This window comes from Kryptolebias marmoratus, linkage group LG8, assembly GCF_001649575.2.
Source record: "Kryptolebias marmoratus isolate JLee-2015 linkage group LG8, ASM164957v2, whole genome shotgun sequence".
In the NCBI taxonomy this organism is placed as follows: Eukaryota; Metazoa; Chordata; class Actinopteri; order Cyprinodontiformes; family Rivulidae; genus Kryptolebias; species Kryptolebias marmoratus.
In genome coordinates this window covers 7,466,822-7,483,427 of record NC_051437.1, presented here as the reverse complement: position 1 = coordinate 7,483,427, position 16,606 = coordinate 7,466,822, and the positions used below count along the sequence as shown (strand labels likewise).

The 16,606-nt window shown below is 39.6% G+C and overlaps 1 protein-coding gene across 3 annotated transcripts in view; it reads left to right on the top strand.

The window, feature by feature from the left end:
- The window catches only part of plxna2 (plexin A2), a 226,970-nt gene that overhangs the window by 178,728 nt on the left and 31,636 nt on the right, over nucleotides 1-16,606 (top strand). For all 3 annotated transcript variants that reach the window (XM_017419193.3, XM_017419192.3, XM_037976969.1), the window contains 5 exons: nucleotides 4,139-4,378; nucleotides 7,040-7,183; nucleotides 8,257-8,491; nucleotides 10,416-10,558; nucleotides 12,473-12,741. In XM_017419193.3, the coding sequence (XP_017274682.1) occupies nucleotides 4,139-4,378; nucleotides 7,040-7,183; nucleotides 8,257-8,491; nucleotides 10,416-10,558; nucleotides 12,473-12,741 (1,031 nt within the window). The remainder of the gene's footprint in view (nucleotides 1-4,138; nucleotides 4,379-7,039; nucleotides 7,184-8,256; nucleotides 8,492-10,415; nucleotides 10,559-12,472; nucleotides 12,742-16,606) is intronic.

Sequence of the window (16,606 nt, the reverse complement as noted above, 5' to 3'; positions counted from 1 at the left end):
TGATTCATGGTTCTGCAATGATGGAATGGGTTAGTATTGAGTTATGATTGGTATCTGTCAAAAATACCTTGAGGCCTCATCTCTTTAACTTTTAGGTTCCCTTTGTAATACCTCTAACACTGCAACAAGCTTCCCCTGCACTTTGTGCTCCCACTTGAACTGCAATTGAAAATTATTTAAATAGATTTATCTCTTAATATGTATGCCAGGGTTTTTAATGTTTGACAGTTGCTCCCCACTAGTAATTCCCTTTGGATAAATAAAAAAAGCGCTCATGAATATATTTGAATGTACAGTGTAGTCACATGAAGATGACAACATAATAGAAAAACAGATAATAGTTGTGTCACTTTTATTGGGGAACATATTGCAGAGTAAAGTAAAACACTGGCTCTTCTCATCGACCTTAGATACTTCATAGAAATTAGAGTGATGGATTGGAGCTGAGTTTAGACTATTTAGCAGTTGGTGGAGGATTTTTTTTTTAGAACAGGGATGCAGAAAAATAGATCCATTGTAGGAGTAACGAAATATATGAACAGCCAAACAGCTCGAGACTAAATATCAAATCTTAGCCTCTAGGTGACCTTTGACTCCATGAACCCCCTCACATTTTTCCTACGCACAGCTCTCCAAGCCGACTCTCTCCTTCACTTTCTCTCACCGCTCCCCTGGCCAGAGACCTTTGCATGATTGAGTGGGCTGTAGCCACACAGTAGATCATTGTAATGTATTCAGCCAGAGGGGTTGGAGCGGTGCTGCCTTAAAACAGCCCGGCTCCCTCCAACCGCAGAGGAAGAAGACAGATGAGGCAGCAATTCCAATTATTTTCTCTTTCTGTTGACCTCAATTCACTTTATCAATTCTCTTCATCACTTCACCAACAATGTGGAGCCTTGCACACTACATTGCTCGGAGGAATAGATGTACTACTGTAAGATTTGTTTTTGACACTACAGATTGAAATGTATTGGGATGTGCCGGAGAAAAAAATGTAAAACTTATTTGCAAAATAAAATAAAATAAAATGGAAAGAAATGGAAGAAAAGGTGTTTTGAAATTTTGGGAATAGAAGAACAAAGCGACAAGGACGTCACGTTGAAGGAAAGAAGTCATACATAAGGGTTCTTTTGTTTTAATATTCATTGCCTTGACCACGAAAGACAAACCCAAATAAGCAATTTTCTTTATCCTGTCCCATGTAGCTGTGCACAAGGCTCACAGCAGTTTTTTTTTTTCTTTTGACCTGCCAGTGAGAAATCTTGGAAACCATCCTACATGATGATGGTAGCAGTTTTTTTTTATTTAATTTTTTTTTGGTGTTGTTGTTTTTTTCTCCTGACAGGTCTCGGTGAAGGAGGAAAAAAAAAATCAGAACAAAATTGAGAAAGTGCAAGGACAGTGCAGGGAGGGAGGGAGGTGGAGGAAAGTATCCATCTCCGGCAGAGCAGATGGTAGTCGGAGCTTTAGTTGACTTGCAAATGTCCTGCTGTTCCAATGTAACAGTCACAAGGATGCTGCCGGAGCATCTGGGCTTGTCTATATAACACATCAGTGTGCCAACAGCAAGGAAAAAAGCTTGTGGCGAGCTTAACCTGAGGATTTTTAACCGGCAAACCTCCAGTGCCTTTTTACTCATCAAAATAAGACACTGTTTGACTGCTTCACTGGTCCTGTTTAAGCGTCCTGCAACATGAAGCTCTCTCAACATATGTCCCACAAAACAGCTACAACAACTCGGATGGCCATGTTAGATAAAATATTTTCAAACCATGTAGTCCTTAAGGCTGCATCCGCATTAAAGGAAACAAAATGTAATAATTTGCAATGTGTTTTGTTCTACTAATTGGCTACAAATAAGAGTATAAGTGTCTCATTTTTTTGTGGCTCTGGAACAATCTGTTTCAGATTATATTAATTACTTCTGCTTTTCTGTGAAGCAGCGTCCGTTAAAGCTTGTGTAAAATGTTCATTAACTCTCATCTCTTTTTATAACTTTCCAGTCATTAATGGGGTTTCACAGAACTTTAACTTGGTGAAAGTGTGTCAGGGGGCCTATCTGCTTGTGCTATATGTTAAAGAAAAAGTCTTCTCGCTCCCATCATGTGCTCCAGTTGTAAAAGTGGGATGTGAAAGAAAAAAAAAAAAGACAAGTCTAGGGAAAGTTGTTTCTAAGCAGTCAGAGTAGCAGCGCAGACTGTCAGAGCTGTTACTCCAAAATAGCATTATTTTTTAAATCATACAGAGCTCTCTAATAAAAATGAAAGGTTTAAAGTTTAAATGGCAGAAAATTAGTCATCCTAAAGTCAGTCTAAGATATGATAAATCTGTTCAACTTTTAAAAATGTAAGGATAAGCTATTTTTTAATGTTTCCGTATAAGCCTCTATAGTGTTGTCTCACTTTAAATAGGCCTAAAGTGGGGTTCTGTGGAAAACCTATGAATGAGAAACATCTTACCTGTTGTAGATAGCTTTTTGAACTCAATTTGGAACAAAATAGACAAGCTGCCATCTTTAAGTAGCATCAATCTCCAAACTTTTATGGTGGTTTACGCAAACACTATTATTTTATAAGCCTTTACAACACTGTCAGTTTTGCAATATATGCTTTTTTTATCTACCTGGAATTCTATTGGTACTTACAAGTGCAAATAGATAGCAGCTAGCTGTAGCATTTCCTGTTCACCTTTAGACACTTCCAGCAGGAATATTACATTATTCCTGCCACAATAACAGTGTAATGCAAAACTGATAGTGGTGTAAATGCCTATATATTAGCATTTGCATTAATCTTCATAAAACTTTGACAGTTAAAGTTGTGTTAAGATGGCCAGATCCACTTTGGATCACCGTATTGATGAGCTAATAGTGACTAGTTCAAGGTGGCTCACTTCCTAAACAAAACAACTCCAATATTCAAAATATCATAGTGGCACACTGGAAAGCTATTTAAGTATTTCCACACCCCTTAATGGTGTTCAGACAAAACTATTATAAATTTCCCCAAGCAGGACCAGAAAGGCTATAACTATCTGTTACTGCTGGTGTCTGTGCTTACAATTACAGAGACAATTCCACGTAAATGATTGTGTAATGTCAAATTGACAGTGATGTAAAATGCCATCCACTTTGGTTAATCGCTGCAGTCGGACTAGCCTTTAGCTCATCCATCCCGTCAAACCTAAACTCTGTTTCAACTCCAAACTGAGGCAAGTCAAAGATCTATATCACAGGTAAACTCATCTTTGTTTCTAACTTTTCCACAAAACGCCACATTAAAATGACTGAAAGATGCCTTTAAGATTAAAACTCAGTGTCCTGTAAAAACTTCTAAACCCTGTGGTTTATATCCAAGAGGGAGCGAGTAAAGATGTCAGTTCTTTTCTTCAATTCTGCTCCTGTGGCACAGCTTATACCACACTGGCAAATCCAATTGGTGTACCCTACTCAGATAAGTTTGCATCGATCCCTCTTGCTTTGTCCACAGCAGCAGACAACAGGTACGAGGCATGATAGTTGCTAGCATTCACCAACTTTGATGATATTTACCTCTAATTAAGTTTCTTCCCTAGAGAGAGGAAGCTAGGGGGAGTGAAAGGAGATTAAAAAAAAAACTTCTGCAAGCAGAGTGCTACGCAGCAATCAATCCTCTCTCCCTTCTCCCTCTGCAGCTGAGCCAGCGAGGATGGATGGAAGATAGGTCTGGGCGAACTGGGGAGAAGTAATAAAAGAGCCGTAGCTCAACCTTTACCTGAGGAGACAGAGGAGCGAGTCCTCCATCTTTTGTGGTTGTTGTCCTCAAGTGTTTTACAGTGAGGCAATAGCAGCGATTTATTTCTAGTTTTATAGAGGCTTCCTCTGCAATAAAGATGGATTTAAGGGCAGAAAGTAAATCCCTTTCTCTGAAAGGAACTGGGATTTTATGTGTCAATTATTGGGCTGGTGACTTTCCTTTACCGTTTGTATTGAAAACACTGTATTTCATTTAAGATCACGGCTTAGGTTATCCTGGATGGTTAAATCACATTTTGATTCTCAGGTTCCTTTGAGCATCATTGTGTAACATGCACAGTTTCAGTACAACACTGCTGCATCAGGGGGAAAAAAAAAGTTTCTCTTGTGTTTCTTCTCCCCCAGGTGTGCAAAGTGTTGAACACCACCAGCATGAGCTGCCTCGCTCCCTCCCTGCTGGCAGAGTACCATCCAGGTCTGGACACGGTCAAACATGCGGACGAGTTCGGCTTCATCTTCAACAATGTCCAAGCATTGCTAGTCTACAACAACACCAACCTCCTCTACTATCCAAACCCTTACTTTGAACCCCTCAGCACCACAGGGATTCTGGAGCAAAAGCCAGGCTCACCAATCATTCTCAAGGTACAGAACAGGAAATGTGAACGCATCTAGGCCTGTCACGATAACAAATTTTGCTGGGCAATTAATTGTCTCAGAAATTATTGCCATAAACGATATATTGTTTGGAGACTGTTTTAATCCAATGTAATGATAATAACATAATAGTGCAAGTACATCCTCTCAAAGATTAATAAACTTTACTTTCCAAAAAACACTTAACACTGGAACTGGAACAAATAATTTACCAAACAACCAAAAACAAAAATAAAATGGACTCTCAGTCTCTGTTAACAAAAAATGCACTTAAATAAAAACTAAATACAAAAAAATTAAAATAAATGGAAATAAAAACTACATTCAACCAAAACAGTACGGATTATTAAGTCTGTAAACTATATTGCCCTTCAAAATATAATAATCATTAGTTTTATATAGAGAAGACGGGCAAAACTGTAAATTTTATAAACAAAAAGTGAAAAAAAAAAAAAAAACAGCGACAAAAGCACAAATGCGATTAATTGATTTATTGTTTATCACGACAGGCCTAAATGCATCTAGATCATTTAGCGTTTGATACCACACACAGATTCACCAAAGCAACTCTTCACTCCTTTCTGACTTCTTCTTTTTAGTGTGAGTAGGAAAGGAAGCATAAACACCACCGACATTAATACTGGAAGTTACTCTTAGCTTAGACCAGAGGTAGCCAACCTTTGTCCTGGAGGGCCACCATCCTGTAGGTTTTACTTGTTTCTCTGCTCCAACACACCTGATTTGAATCAATGGGTGATTAATAGGGTTTTGCAGAACTTGAAGAGGTCATGTAACCACTGAATCAGGTGTTTTGGAGCAGGGAAACTAGTAAAACATGCAGGATAGTGGCACTCAGTTCATTCTTGCCACTCTTAGGGTTCTCAAGCTAGTTGAAGGGCCCTAAAATCATGTGGGAAACTGGAAGACAACCTTATTTTAAGTATAAATGGAATTTATTTACAAATTTTCATTACGTACAGATCAAGGGATGAGTTATGGATGAGTGATTCCAGTAAGTTTTGTGCCAAAGGGGGGCGATTAGAATGATGAATCATGAATGGGACTTTCTGATTCCAAAATGTGAATTCAATTTAATCTGTTCAAGCATTATGTAGGATGAGAGAGTAGGGAAGCTGACTATTTAGTTAAAGAAAAGCAAAATGAAAGAAGTATTGTTTTACTAATGAGTCTGATTGTTACCAAGCCGAGTGATTATAAAATTCTGATATTATGGACACAAACTATAAGAACACAGTCAATAACTGTTTAATGCAAGCCCTTGTCCTGGGTCTCAGCTAGCCAGCGTGGAGGATGGTTGTTGCACGTCTCAACTGAGCTCTTCAGCTCGATTCTGAGGACACAGGAGTGGGTGAGACTCCCATAAGATGCCTGGTCACTGCTGCTTAACAGGAAAGACTGGTCAGCCTCCATTTCAAGTTGGCTGTGGCTGCATGTTTCCATAAATATCTATTTAGAATGTTCTGTAGCTGGTGTGGATCCTTAAATAGGGGAGAACACTCCTGTGTCCTCAGAATCGAGCTGAAGAGCTCAGTTCAACAAAATTAAACATGACTGATTGCTTCTTCACTGCAGCTCAAACGTGTACAAAAAAAGTTAAATGTTTGGTGTCACTTGCAGAAGACATGAGAAGTCCCAGTTGGCTTTGTAGCAGCCGAGATCACTCAGCAGAGCTTCCTCTGGCTATCAGGCTGTAGGAGGCAATGAGAAGGGAGAGACATTCCCTTCCCTCAGCTTGATTAGGAAGACACCCAACAGTGCCCATCTAATGGAGTTAAAAACAAACATCCCAGAACAATGTGTCCTTATGCAGGTTTGGAGAAGGAAGTGCTGAGTGCATTATAAACTCATCCAACCTACGGAGCTGGGCTGGTTAAAACAGCCAATAAGAGGCTCACACACCTTGCACTAAAACATTGTTTGAGGTTGAGTGACAGTCTTATGAAAGCAAAGTCTAAAGGGTAATCTAACAAAATTCTTGAACAAATTCTCTCATCTACATTAACAATGAAATTACAAACAAAACATCATTCAGAGGCTGTGTGGTGATAATGACTGTTGGTTTGCCATAGGATAACTTATAAAACACAAAAGAATATTACAAAGGTAAAGATTTATTTTTAAAGATTTGTATGTCCTTTTCTTAAAATTGAACGACAATTTAGATTTTTTTCCTTCTGTCCCTTTCTGCCTCAGTGTGATTAAGTCACATTCGTAATGTCTTCTGAACAAGATGCCAGTGTGTTTTTGTGCTTAAGTTTTGTGTTTAAGTGCTATTGTTCCTTTTGTTTACTAAGAGACAAATGTGATTCTTGTAGCAAAGAGAACATTAATCCAGACTTGACCATTGCATTCAGCTACATCTGTCACTAAATATTTTCTCTGGAAAATACATCAAATTGTGATGAAAGATTATCATGATTAATATCTTAATAATTTCCCCTGATCAGCAGCTGTTTCTAATCACTACAGTATGGACTGCCTCACCATGTCAGTGGATCTAATTCACGTGGCATATTGGCTTTGTGCACTCACAACAATGCCAGCCTTTTTTTTTTATTTTTATTGAACTGTGTGTTTGTGTTTATCTCCTAATTTCACACCTCTCTGTCCATCACTAAACACCTGTAGGGCAGAAACCTGATCCCGCCGGCATCAGGAGGGGTGAAGCTTAACTACACGGTGCTGATTGGAGAAACGCCCTGCTCCGTCACTGTGTCTGAGAGCCAGCTACTGTGTGAGCCCCCAAACCTCACTGGACAGTACAAAGTCTCGGTCAGTACTTCTCTGTACTGCTCTGCCTCTCTTTGTGTGTGTGTTTGTTTTTTTTTTTTCAGAACATATTTATTAATGTGCATCTTCAATTGATTTCTTTTTAGCGTCAACCTGACTCAAGATTACCACCACAGCTAATCAATGCAAAAATGCAAAAAAAAAGGTTAAAATTTGGCTAGTTTTACAGATGTTGGGCAAAGACTTGGTGTGTTAGTAGCTGAGACTCATCCCTAACATGTACTCAAAGCACCACACACTTGCTTTGGCATAAACTGTTAGTCAACCCAGTTAGTCTGTTATCAAAATGTCTTGTTACCCACCAGAAAATAATCAGTGGATGTGCATCTTGAACTGTTTATCTTTTGAAATCAACCTAAACCAAATTGGCCATCCCAGCTATGCAACCTTAGACAACACAAATATGTCTATAACTCAGTCAATTTTACAAAAGTTGAGCTAAATATTTGTAATGTAGTAGCCGAGATGTATTCTCAACACATACTCTGAGTCCTGGGGAATTGAACAAGATCCCACAATAATGCATGAGATGTGTGCATAACAAGATTTTCAAGATATGACCATCTCCATCATTCCTCAACACAAGATGATCTTAGTGTAAACTCAGAATGACTGTGAGCAATATGTATTCCTTCAATGAACGCTTGGTCCAAGTTTACTTTCCTCTCTTTCTAACTTTTTCTGCCTCTCATTTTCCAGCCATTCCTTTTTTTTCATAGAATTTGGCCTTTAAACTATTATTTGTGTTCTCATTATTGCACATTCAGCTGAGGAAAAAGGTGAAAATCGAGGGCAGTGTTAGTGTGCTCTTGCTGCCAAAAGGTTCCGACTAAATCCACAGCAATTATTTTTACTTACCCGCTCTTGTATTGAGTGCACGGCCCAAACTAATTTGCTCTCAACGTCAGAAACGCTGGCCTGGTGTTTACATTCTGTATCTGTTCAATCGTTGTGTATTGTACCAAACACGTAACAGAGTTGGTCGGAACATGACGAAGCTGTGTGCTATTCCTTACAGCCTTAGTTTGTGATTATGTGTTATTGTCTCTTGCCAGGTTCAAGTAGGAGGTGTCCACGTGTCTCCCGGAGTGGTGCACATCATGTCTGACAGTCTGCTGACCCTTCCAGCAATTGTAAGCATCGCAGCTGGCGGAGGTCTCCTCCTCATCATCGTCATCCTCGTCCTTATCGCCTACAAGCGGAAGTCGCGTGAGAACGACCTCACCCTGAAGCGCTTGCAGATGCAAATGGACAACCTGGAGTCACGGGTTGCCCTAGAGTGCAAAGAAGGTTGGTATCAGGAGAGTGCAGCAGCAGCCTGGTGGGAGATTGAGGATGGTGAAGAGGCTGTTATAAACATGCAAGTGAATGGAGCTTTGAGTGCATTTTTATTTAGCAGATTATAATCACATAACAAGCATTAGTGCATATCTGTGCATTCAGTAATTTACTGCCAGTTAGCTAATGCAGCGAAATTTTCTCCCAATCTGGGCCAGCGAGTCATCCAGGTTATTTATCACAACAGATTCAGTTAGTTAGCCCTGCATGTGACCCTCCTCATCAGGCAGTAAATCATGCAGAAGCTGCTGCTTTCAGCTGTAGTTAAAATACTGGCAACAGGCTTTTATACAAACTAAAGCATGAATATGGATCATCTAGTTAGGGTAAACGTTTCCACATCCCACCAAGAGACACATAACATTGTATTTACATTGTAAATGGAGCAGTAATGTTTTTTGTGTGTTTATATACTGTGTAAATGTCTTGTGTCAACCCTCAGTGTTTTATATTTTGCTTACAAAGAGCCAGACAAAATTTTTTAAGTCATTTTGAAGAGTTTTATGAGGGCCTTTGAAAGTTTTACTTTATTGCTTTTGTTTGACATTGCCTCCTTTTTTCCAACTTCTGTTCAGTTCTTATACTTGAGTGTTCCCAAAGAAGTATTTCTTTAACACCCCTTTAAAACTGACCGATGGCTCATTCAAACACTAAACACACTTTTGAAAAAAAATAAAAAAAAAAAAACAGTGAAGACATTGGCGGTGGCTCAAAAACCTAAACACCTTACTGTATGTTTTTACTGAAAGAATTCTCTGCAAACATGTTTTGTCAGAACCAAACTGTATAATGAATAATAGTCCATCCTATTTGGAAAATCTCTGTTATTTGACAGATATGTGCTTGGAGATGCTCCCCTTCCTCCCGTGTGTTTGTGTGCGTAAAGAGGTTGCAGTATTTAATCTGACTGATGACTTTCTGCTCTGGGTGAGAACGGCTAATAACCTCAGCCTGACCCCTAGTTATCACTTTTAAATAGTACAAAAACATTCAGCCATTGTTGGGTTATTTTGGCCAGTCATTAAGCTGGCAAAACAGAAGTCTATGTTTGACACTGTTCAGGGGATTTCATCAGCCACAGGGGACCTTATTAATTATCCCCAGCAGCCACCCCTCGATCAGCTCTCCCAGTGTTATTAAGCTGTGAATTTTTTTCTTACTTGTAGCGAAGAATTGTCAAATGGCAGTCAGACAGAGGAGGAGAATCACAGCAGCAGCCCTGGGAAGGAAGAAGATTAATGTTTTAACCATTAGTGGTGGCCAAGAGAGTCCTGCCTCACAGGCTGGATTTAGATAGGTGTCTGGGTTCCCCTGCAAGTTGCTGCAGGTGTATGGGGGCCATGAGGCCAGGAGCTGACGACTAAGACAGGTTTATGGGGCTTTGAGGTGGGTGTTAGGGGACTGCTGCTGTTCCTGTGATAGGCCGCGGGCGGGGAGACTCCCCAATGGTGCCCAAGCCGAGCAACGGAGCCGTGGGCCTGAACGAGAGTCAGTCAGGATGGAGCCAATTAACTAGTGCTCACCTGCAGCCTCACACTGAGATGACACAATCTTTGGGTCTTTGCTTCAGCCAATTTACTGTCTGGGAGATAAAAATGAGCAGGGAAAAAAAGAGGCGTAGGTGACGGTTTGTATGTAAGAGACAGTTGGCTCTCTTTTTTCTTTTTTTTTTTTTTTAAGAGTGAGATGTGAAATAATGAGTCCTCTGACGTCAGGATGATCTTGAGCTTTCTGTCATCCTCATCTTGGCGACAGTAAACACTGGGAAGATAAGAAGGATTCCCTTTTTTTGCTCCTTGGGGATTAAAGAACAGTTTATGTATTTCTGTGATGCATTTCTCAAGTATTCTCTCCTCCCTTCTTCCCTCTCTATCAGCCTTTGCAGAGTTGCAGACAGACATCAATGAGCTCACCAGTGACCTCGACAGAGCCGGAATCCCCCATCTGGACTACAGAACGTATGCCATGAGAGTCCTCTTTCCTGGCATCGAGGATCATCCCGTCCTCAGAGAACTGGAGGTAACTACCAGAGAGGGAGTCGAAGGTGACTGTAAAGCAAAAGCAGCTAATGCTTTAAGAAAAGGGCAAAAGAGAGTCAGGCTGAGGTTAAAAAAAAGACAGAAGGAAAACTGAAAAAGTTGCCTTCTATCAGTATTCCCACTGTAGGATAACCTCCACAAGCAGGAAATTGCTCAACAGGGAAAAGGATACCAGTCTGCCAGTTATCCTTTCTACACCGAGGTCTCTCACACATGCTTAGTCAATCATGCTGGGCAGCACACACACACACACACACACACACACACACACACACACATGCCTCACATGTGAACTCCCTCATGGAAAACAGGGTCCAAGCACATTGCTATTTCATCCACCAGTGGCTGCAGTATGAGGGGTAATGAAGTGAGTAATTCCCACTTCTCAAGCAGGAGTGTGGGTTCTTCCACTGAGATAGAAACTGTCCGTTTAAGACTTTTCGCTCCTCTTCATGGGGCCGTAGAAGTTCAGGGAAATAGCTTTGTTTAGTGTGGGAGGCAGAGAATGTTCAGAGGATCAAAAATAAGGAGTTCCACAACAAGAGACATACATTATACAACCTTATTTGTAGGTTATTACTTGCGCCACAATGCAAGGCGGGATGGGACTAGAGACAGAAATAATAATAGTTTTCTTAAGCTAATATGTGGGTGGGTTGACAGTCAAGAAATCTGCAGGACAGATACTGTAAACACCAGGTTTCTCCAGAAGAATGTAAAATAATATTGGATGTAATAAAACAAGCAGAGAAAAAGGTGCAGTTTTCTACAATAAATGACAAGTAGCTTAAAGGTACTCATTGCAATGTCACAAAGACCAGTCAGAAAAACTTTTTTTTTCTCTAAGTGTGTCATTAAAAGAAAACTTTGCAAGCAAAATTTGTAAATAACTGCCAACTACCACATACGTTTGTTCACCTACCAAAACAGTCAAAGTGACAACGGTGTCACATTAGACTGAGTTGAAAAAACCACTGAAACGTTAAACTTACTGGTCTAACAGAAGTTTCGCAAAAAGCCCAGCTGTCTTTAAGGCGCTCCACCACCCTGCTTGATCCCCAGTTTTAATTCCTGATGGTTGTCTTATGCTTTCTTTCTCTTTTCTTTAGTGTTTAGCAGCAGATTCTCTCTTATATTATCACCAAAACGTCTCCTCAACTCTACGCTTCTTGGATTCTGCCAAGCTCCACAGACTACTTCTCGTGGTTTTCGGTGGTTTCAGCCAAGTGCTGAAATTTATATAACTAGAAAGTTATATAAATATATAAACTCTTTCAAACTGCACCATTTGATATAGGTCAAGATTACATGTTTTATGTTCAACTTTATAGTTTGCAGTAAGCAGCTTTAATTCAGTAGTTCACATTCAATGATTTGACCATGTATGGGCCATTAGAAGGTCAGTTGTTAAGCAGAGTATGCTGGATATCAAAAGGTTTTTGATTTCTTACTGCAGTGCTGCTCAACAAGTTACATATTCTTGGCAGTATATGCTAGAATCTTATGCCAAAAGGACCCAAAATCCTAACTAAAAAGCGTTGTTTTGGTGCTTGGATTGTCTTACCAGGAAAGCATGACATTCGACTTGAACATGAACTGGCTAATTTTGACCACAGTGCTTTTTGGCAGAACCCCCAGGTCAATAATTGATTAGGATCTTCTCAGTTAACCACCACGCCTGTGATCTTCGGTCTCCCTGAAGAGAAACATGAGTGAGGAGTTGAACGCCTTTGGAAAAATCTTTATTTTGTGTGAGACAAGGTCACTATAAAGGCGGAAGAGCACAAACAGTTTGAAAACATCTCAGCTCATTAGGATTTGAGTTATTACCGGACAGTGCTGGGTACTTATTAGCTTCAAAAATAGATTGTTCCTCTCTGATTGTCATATTCAGGTGTCAGGTAATGGCCAGCAGAGCGTGGAGAAGGCCCTGAAGCTGTTTGGTCAGCTCATCAACAACAAAGTGTTCCTGCTCACCTTCATTCGAACACTGGAGATGCAGCGCTCATTCTCCATGAGGGATCGTGGCAACGTGGCTTCGCTTATCATGACTGCGCTGCAGGGGCGACTGGAGTACGCCACCGATGTCCTCAAACACCTGCTGTCAGACCTGATCGACCGCAACCTGGAGAGCAAGAACCACCCCAAGCTGTTGCTGCGCAGGTACCTCTTTTATTACACTTCATTAGCTAGATTCCCAGTAAACATCACCCTAAAAAGGCACAGAAAAAAATAGAACTTTTTATTTCCACATCTCTTCTTGACTTTGAATGTTCTTTTTTCATTACTGAAGACAAGAAAGTGTTGAATTAACAGGAAGTGACATAAACAAACAGAAGCCTGTTCATAATCATACAGCATCTTAATGAGAAAGTGTGCTAATCCTTAGTAACGCTGCTTGCTTTATATAACTTTCTGATGCTTAATTTAGTACAAAAGAAATGAACGCACAGGATTATAGAGTATCCTGGCTCCCATGCGGTTAGTTATGCAGACGCTAAAACCACAGTCCTCATTTAAAATCATGGGAAGAGGTGCGGAGCTGCAGGGAGATGATGATGCTTATTGACAGATAGATGGGGATTAATTTAAAGCTGTATGTTCCTCACCTTTTCTTTCCTTCGTGTTAATGCGTTCGGATTTTCTCCGCGAGGAACTTTGTAGAAAAAGGCGCGTAATAAGTGCTATTGCACGTCTGCCGTTTGCTGAGATCAATGACTTGAATATTCACATCAGAAGAAACATCTGAACTCTCTACATTCTCCCTCTTGCTCTGTCTCTCCCACTGCTCTTTTTAATGCCAGTTTCACTTATGCTCCAGGCACAGCCTTCTTATAAAACATTCAGGTCTGGTTCAACTTTTTTTTTTTCTTCTTTTTTTTCTCTCTCTCTCTTTGTGCATCCAGCATACATTGTTTTCCTCTGGAGTTGGGATGATATATTAAAATTTTAAACACCTGCCGAGTCCCTGCCAAAGTGTCCTCAGCTGCTTTTGTTGGCTCTGTAGATATAAAAAGAGGACAAACAGTTAGCTCTAAAAATATGTGCAAAGCACGGCCCTACCTTAAAGCCCGACAGCTCAGTTTGATTTTGATTATGGCTACGTGACTAACAAGCTGAGACAGTGACAGCGGGTAGCTGCTACTACTTTTAGACAACACTTTTGCTCTAGTGTCAATGTTTCCTTGGTATCTCAGTTTGAAAAGACCACAATAATTTCTCTGAGTAAATACCTGCCAGACAAAAAGCACCGCACAAAGACAGAGGGGTGGGAGAAAGCAACATAGCATCAAACAACCCAGATAAGCTGTTATTTCACACGGCAGCAGGGCCCCATGTCACCTCTAAGTTTTCATTATCCTTTCTCATTAGGAACACTGGTACATAATCCTCAGGTCCCGCCACTGCAGCCTGGAGGGCTAAATGTCCTACAGTTTTTACATTTCACTCCCCGTTTTTGTGAAGAGTTTAAGGGATTACCGATTTGACATGGCTCTTTGCTGTTGTTGCCATCTTTATCGCCTGTTTAAAGAGAACCCGAGAGTCAAGCCAACAAACTGACTCACACACACACACACACACACACACACACACACGTATCAACACAGTGACACACTCATCTGTGATGATAATCGAACTGAAAATGTCTTCAACCTGTGTGCGTCTGTGCGGAGTATAAAATGAGGCTGCTGGGTGTTGCTTTGTCGCTATTCAATTTTCAGCTTATAGTATTTAACATGGCGGTGAACATTTCATTCAGAATACTAGTCCAGCCACATTTTTTTTTCTTTACAATGTTTTCCTTTGTGTTGTTGAAAACAAAATAAAATCAATCTTACAAAATCATTAAAATACCCATACCACCCCACTAAGCAGTGAGAACATCCACATTAACCACATAACAAAACCAATTTTGCCAAAACTTTTTTTTTATATTTGGTACGGTTTCCCATTGCCTATAATTTTTTTAACATTTCAGTACACAATCAAACTGTAATGACAACAGGATCAGGATGAAGCAAGACAAATCCACTAAAAACGTCTCCATTGTTGTTTTGTTTTTAGGTCACAAAGTGATAGAAAACTTGCACAAAAAAGGCTGCTGTGTTAGTATTTCTCAAAACCCCTGTATCTTCTGTCTGCACCAACACACCAAAATCCAAAAGTGAAATTATGTTTTGTTCTTTTTTTGTTTGTTTTTTTCTCACCAAAAACTCAATTTCTGCATGGATGGATGGTGGAAACACATCTCACACTGCTGGTCTGTAAGGACAAGTGGGGCACAGCCAGAAAAAAAATACAAATGATTTGCCCAACAAAGTAGTTCTTTCTGAAAAATTATGTAAATTACCAAATCAGTTAGCTTGCTTTGTGCTGTTTTGTTCTGCGTGTTTATCAACTATTTGGTGATTCATACTCAGTTTCTTTGATTATTAGCAGTTATGTAGTAGTTCCCGCATTAATCAGTATCATATCTCCCTGTTGGCAGCGATCAGAAGTGCAGGCAGCTCCAATAGAGCAGAAATAATTCTTCCCGCGTGGACACATTCTGCTGCTTTTTGCTCATTGATATGGCCACTACTCACGCTAGACCTCATGTGATCTTATTTAATGCAGGAAGAGCATGGAGCAAAACCTGTGTCCAACAGTGGAGATCTTCCAGTTAAAAAATCTATTTGTGAGCTTTAAATTAGAAGAGAAATTATCAGTCAGCAGCTTGGAGCAGACAGATTGGACATGAACAGAAAACACAGATCTAAAGACGGGGGGGGGGTTAAACAACCAGACAGCTACACTTAAATCACCCAAAGGTGGATCTTATTTAACTAATTAAGTGGCTACTGAAGGTAATAGTTGGGGCTTTAAAGCTAAGGAGTGGATATATATGCACACACCACTTCTTCAGTTTTATAGTTTTTAGAAATATTTTGCAGAAGCCCCCCAATTAACTTGGTAGTAATATTGTAGAACTTAGTAACTTATCGTAACTTAGTAATATTGTAGAATTTTTTTCTTCAAATCAAATTTGAAATCCAATTTAGAAAGCTGTGTATCTGTTTGTCCATTTTATTTTACGCAGCTGAAATTTAAAATACTCCTGTTTTGGGTGAGGGTGGGTGTGGGTGCAGGAGGAGTTTGTCTTTCTGGTTTAATTATTAGACCGGACTGGTTTTCCAGGACACCACCCCAACCTGCGGGAGGGAGAAAAAAAGTCACAGCATCAAAATATTTATTAAGCAACACAGATCCTATCTTTTTTTTTCACAGAAAATGAAATGCAAATTGTCAAAGTTGTGTGATTCAGGAAACAAATGTCTGCCCTACTAATATTTATGCCCAGAAACTACTACTGAAACACAACAGAAAAGATATCCAGTTTTGTTGTTGTTGTTTTTAAAGACATCTAGAGTAGTGACAGGAACTAAGACTATGGTCTGTTGTATATTAAAAACGTGTTTTAAAACATACAGTATGTGTAGGATTAGCTGACTTACTGAAGCAAAGAAAAAGCCTTTTCAGACTGGAGTCAAACAATCGTAGCGCATTTAAAGTGTAAACACTCAATAAAAATCTTGTCTCGAGTCATTTCAATAAGAAAAAAGTTTCTGGACAAAGCTAACATGACTAAAGGGGTGTATCAACATGAAGATTGTTCAGGTCGAGCAGCCCTCTTCCTTCTCTTATTTATATTACATTGGATTGAGTATGAATCCTGTTTGAGTTGTAGCATTCCATCACTCTCTACTTCAATTATCACGTTTTTTCTCCAAATAGAAGCATACTGTAATTACTGTAATATTAGACAATTTAAAGAAAGTCTATAGTTGCAGACATTTTGGGTAAAATTGCAAAAATAGTTTCAACTACCATGTTTTTACACTGTTGTTGTCACTTTTTTATCAACAATATTATCTTTCTACTGTAAAAAAGAACTTAAACAAAATTGCACCATTAGCTTAGCTCATTGTGATTTAGCTGCTTATTTCTTGCTCTCAGCAATTTGTAATAAATAGATTCAGTATTTGTT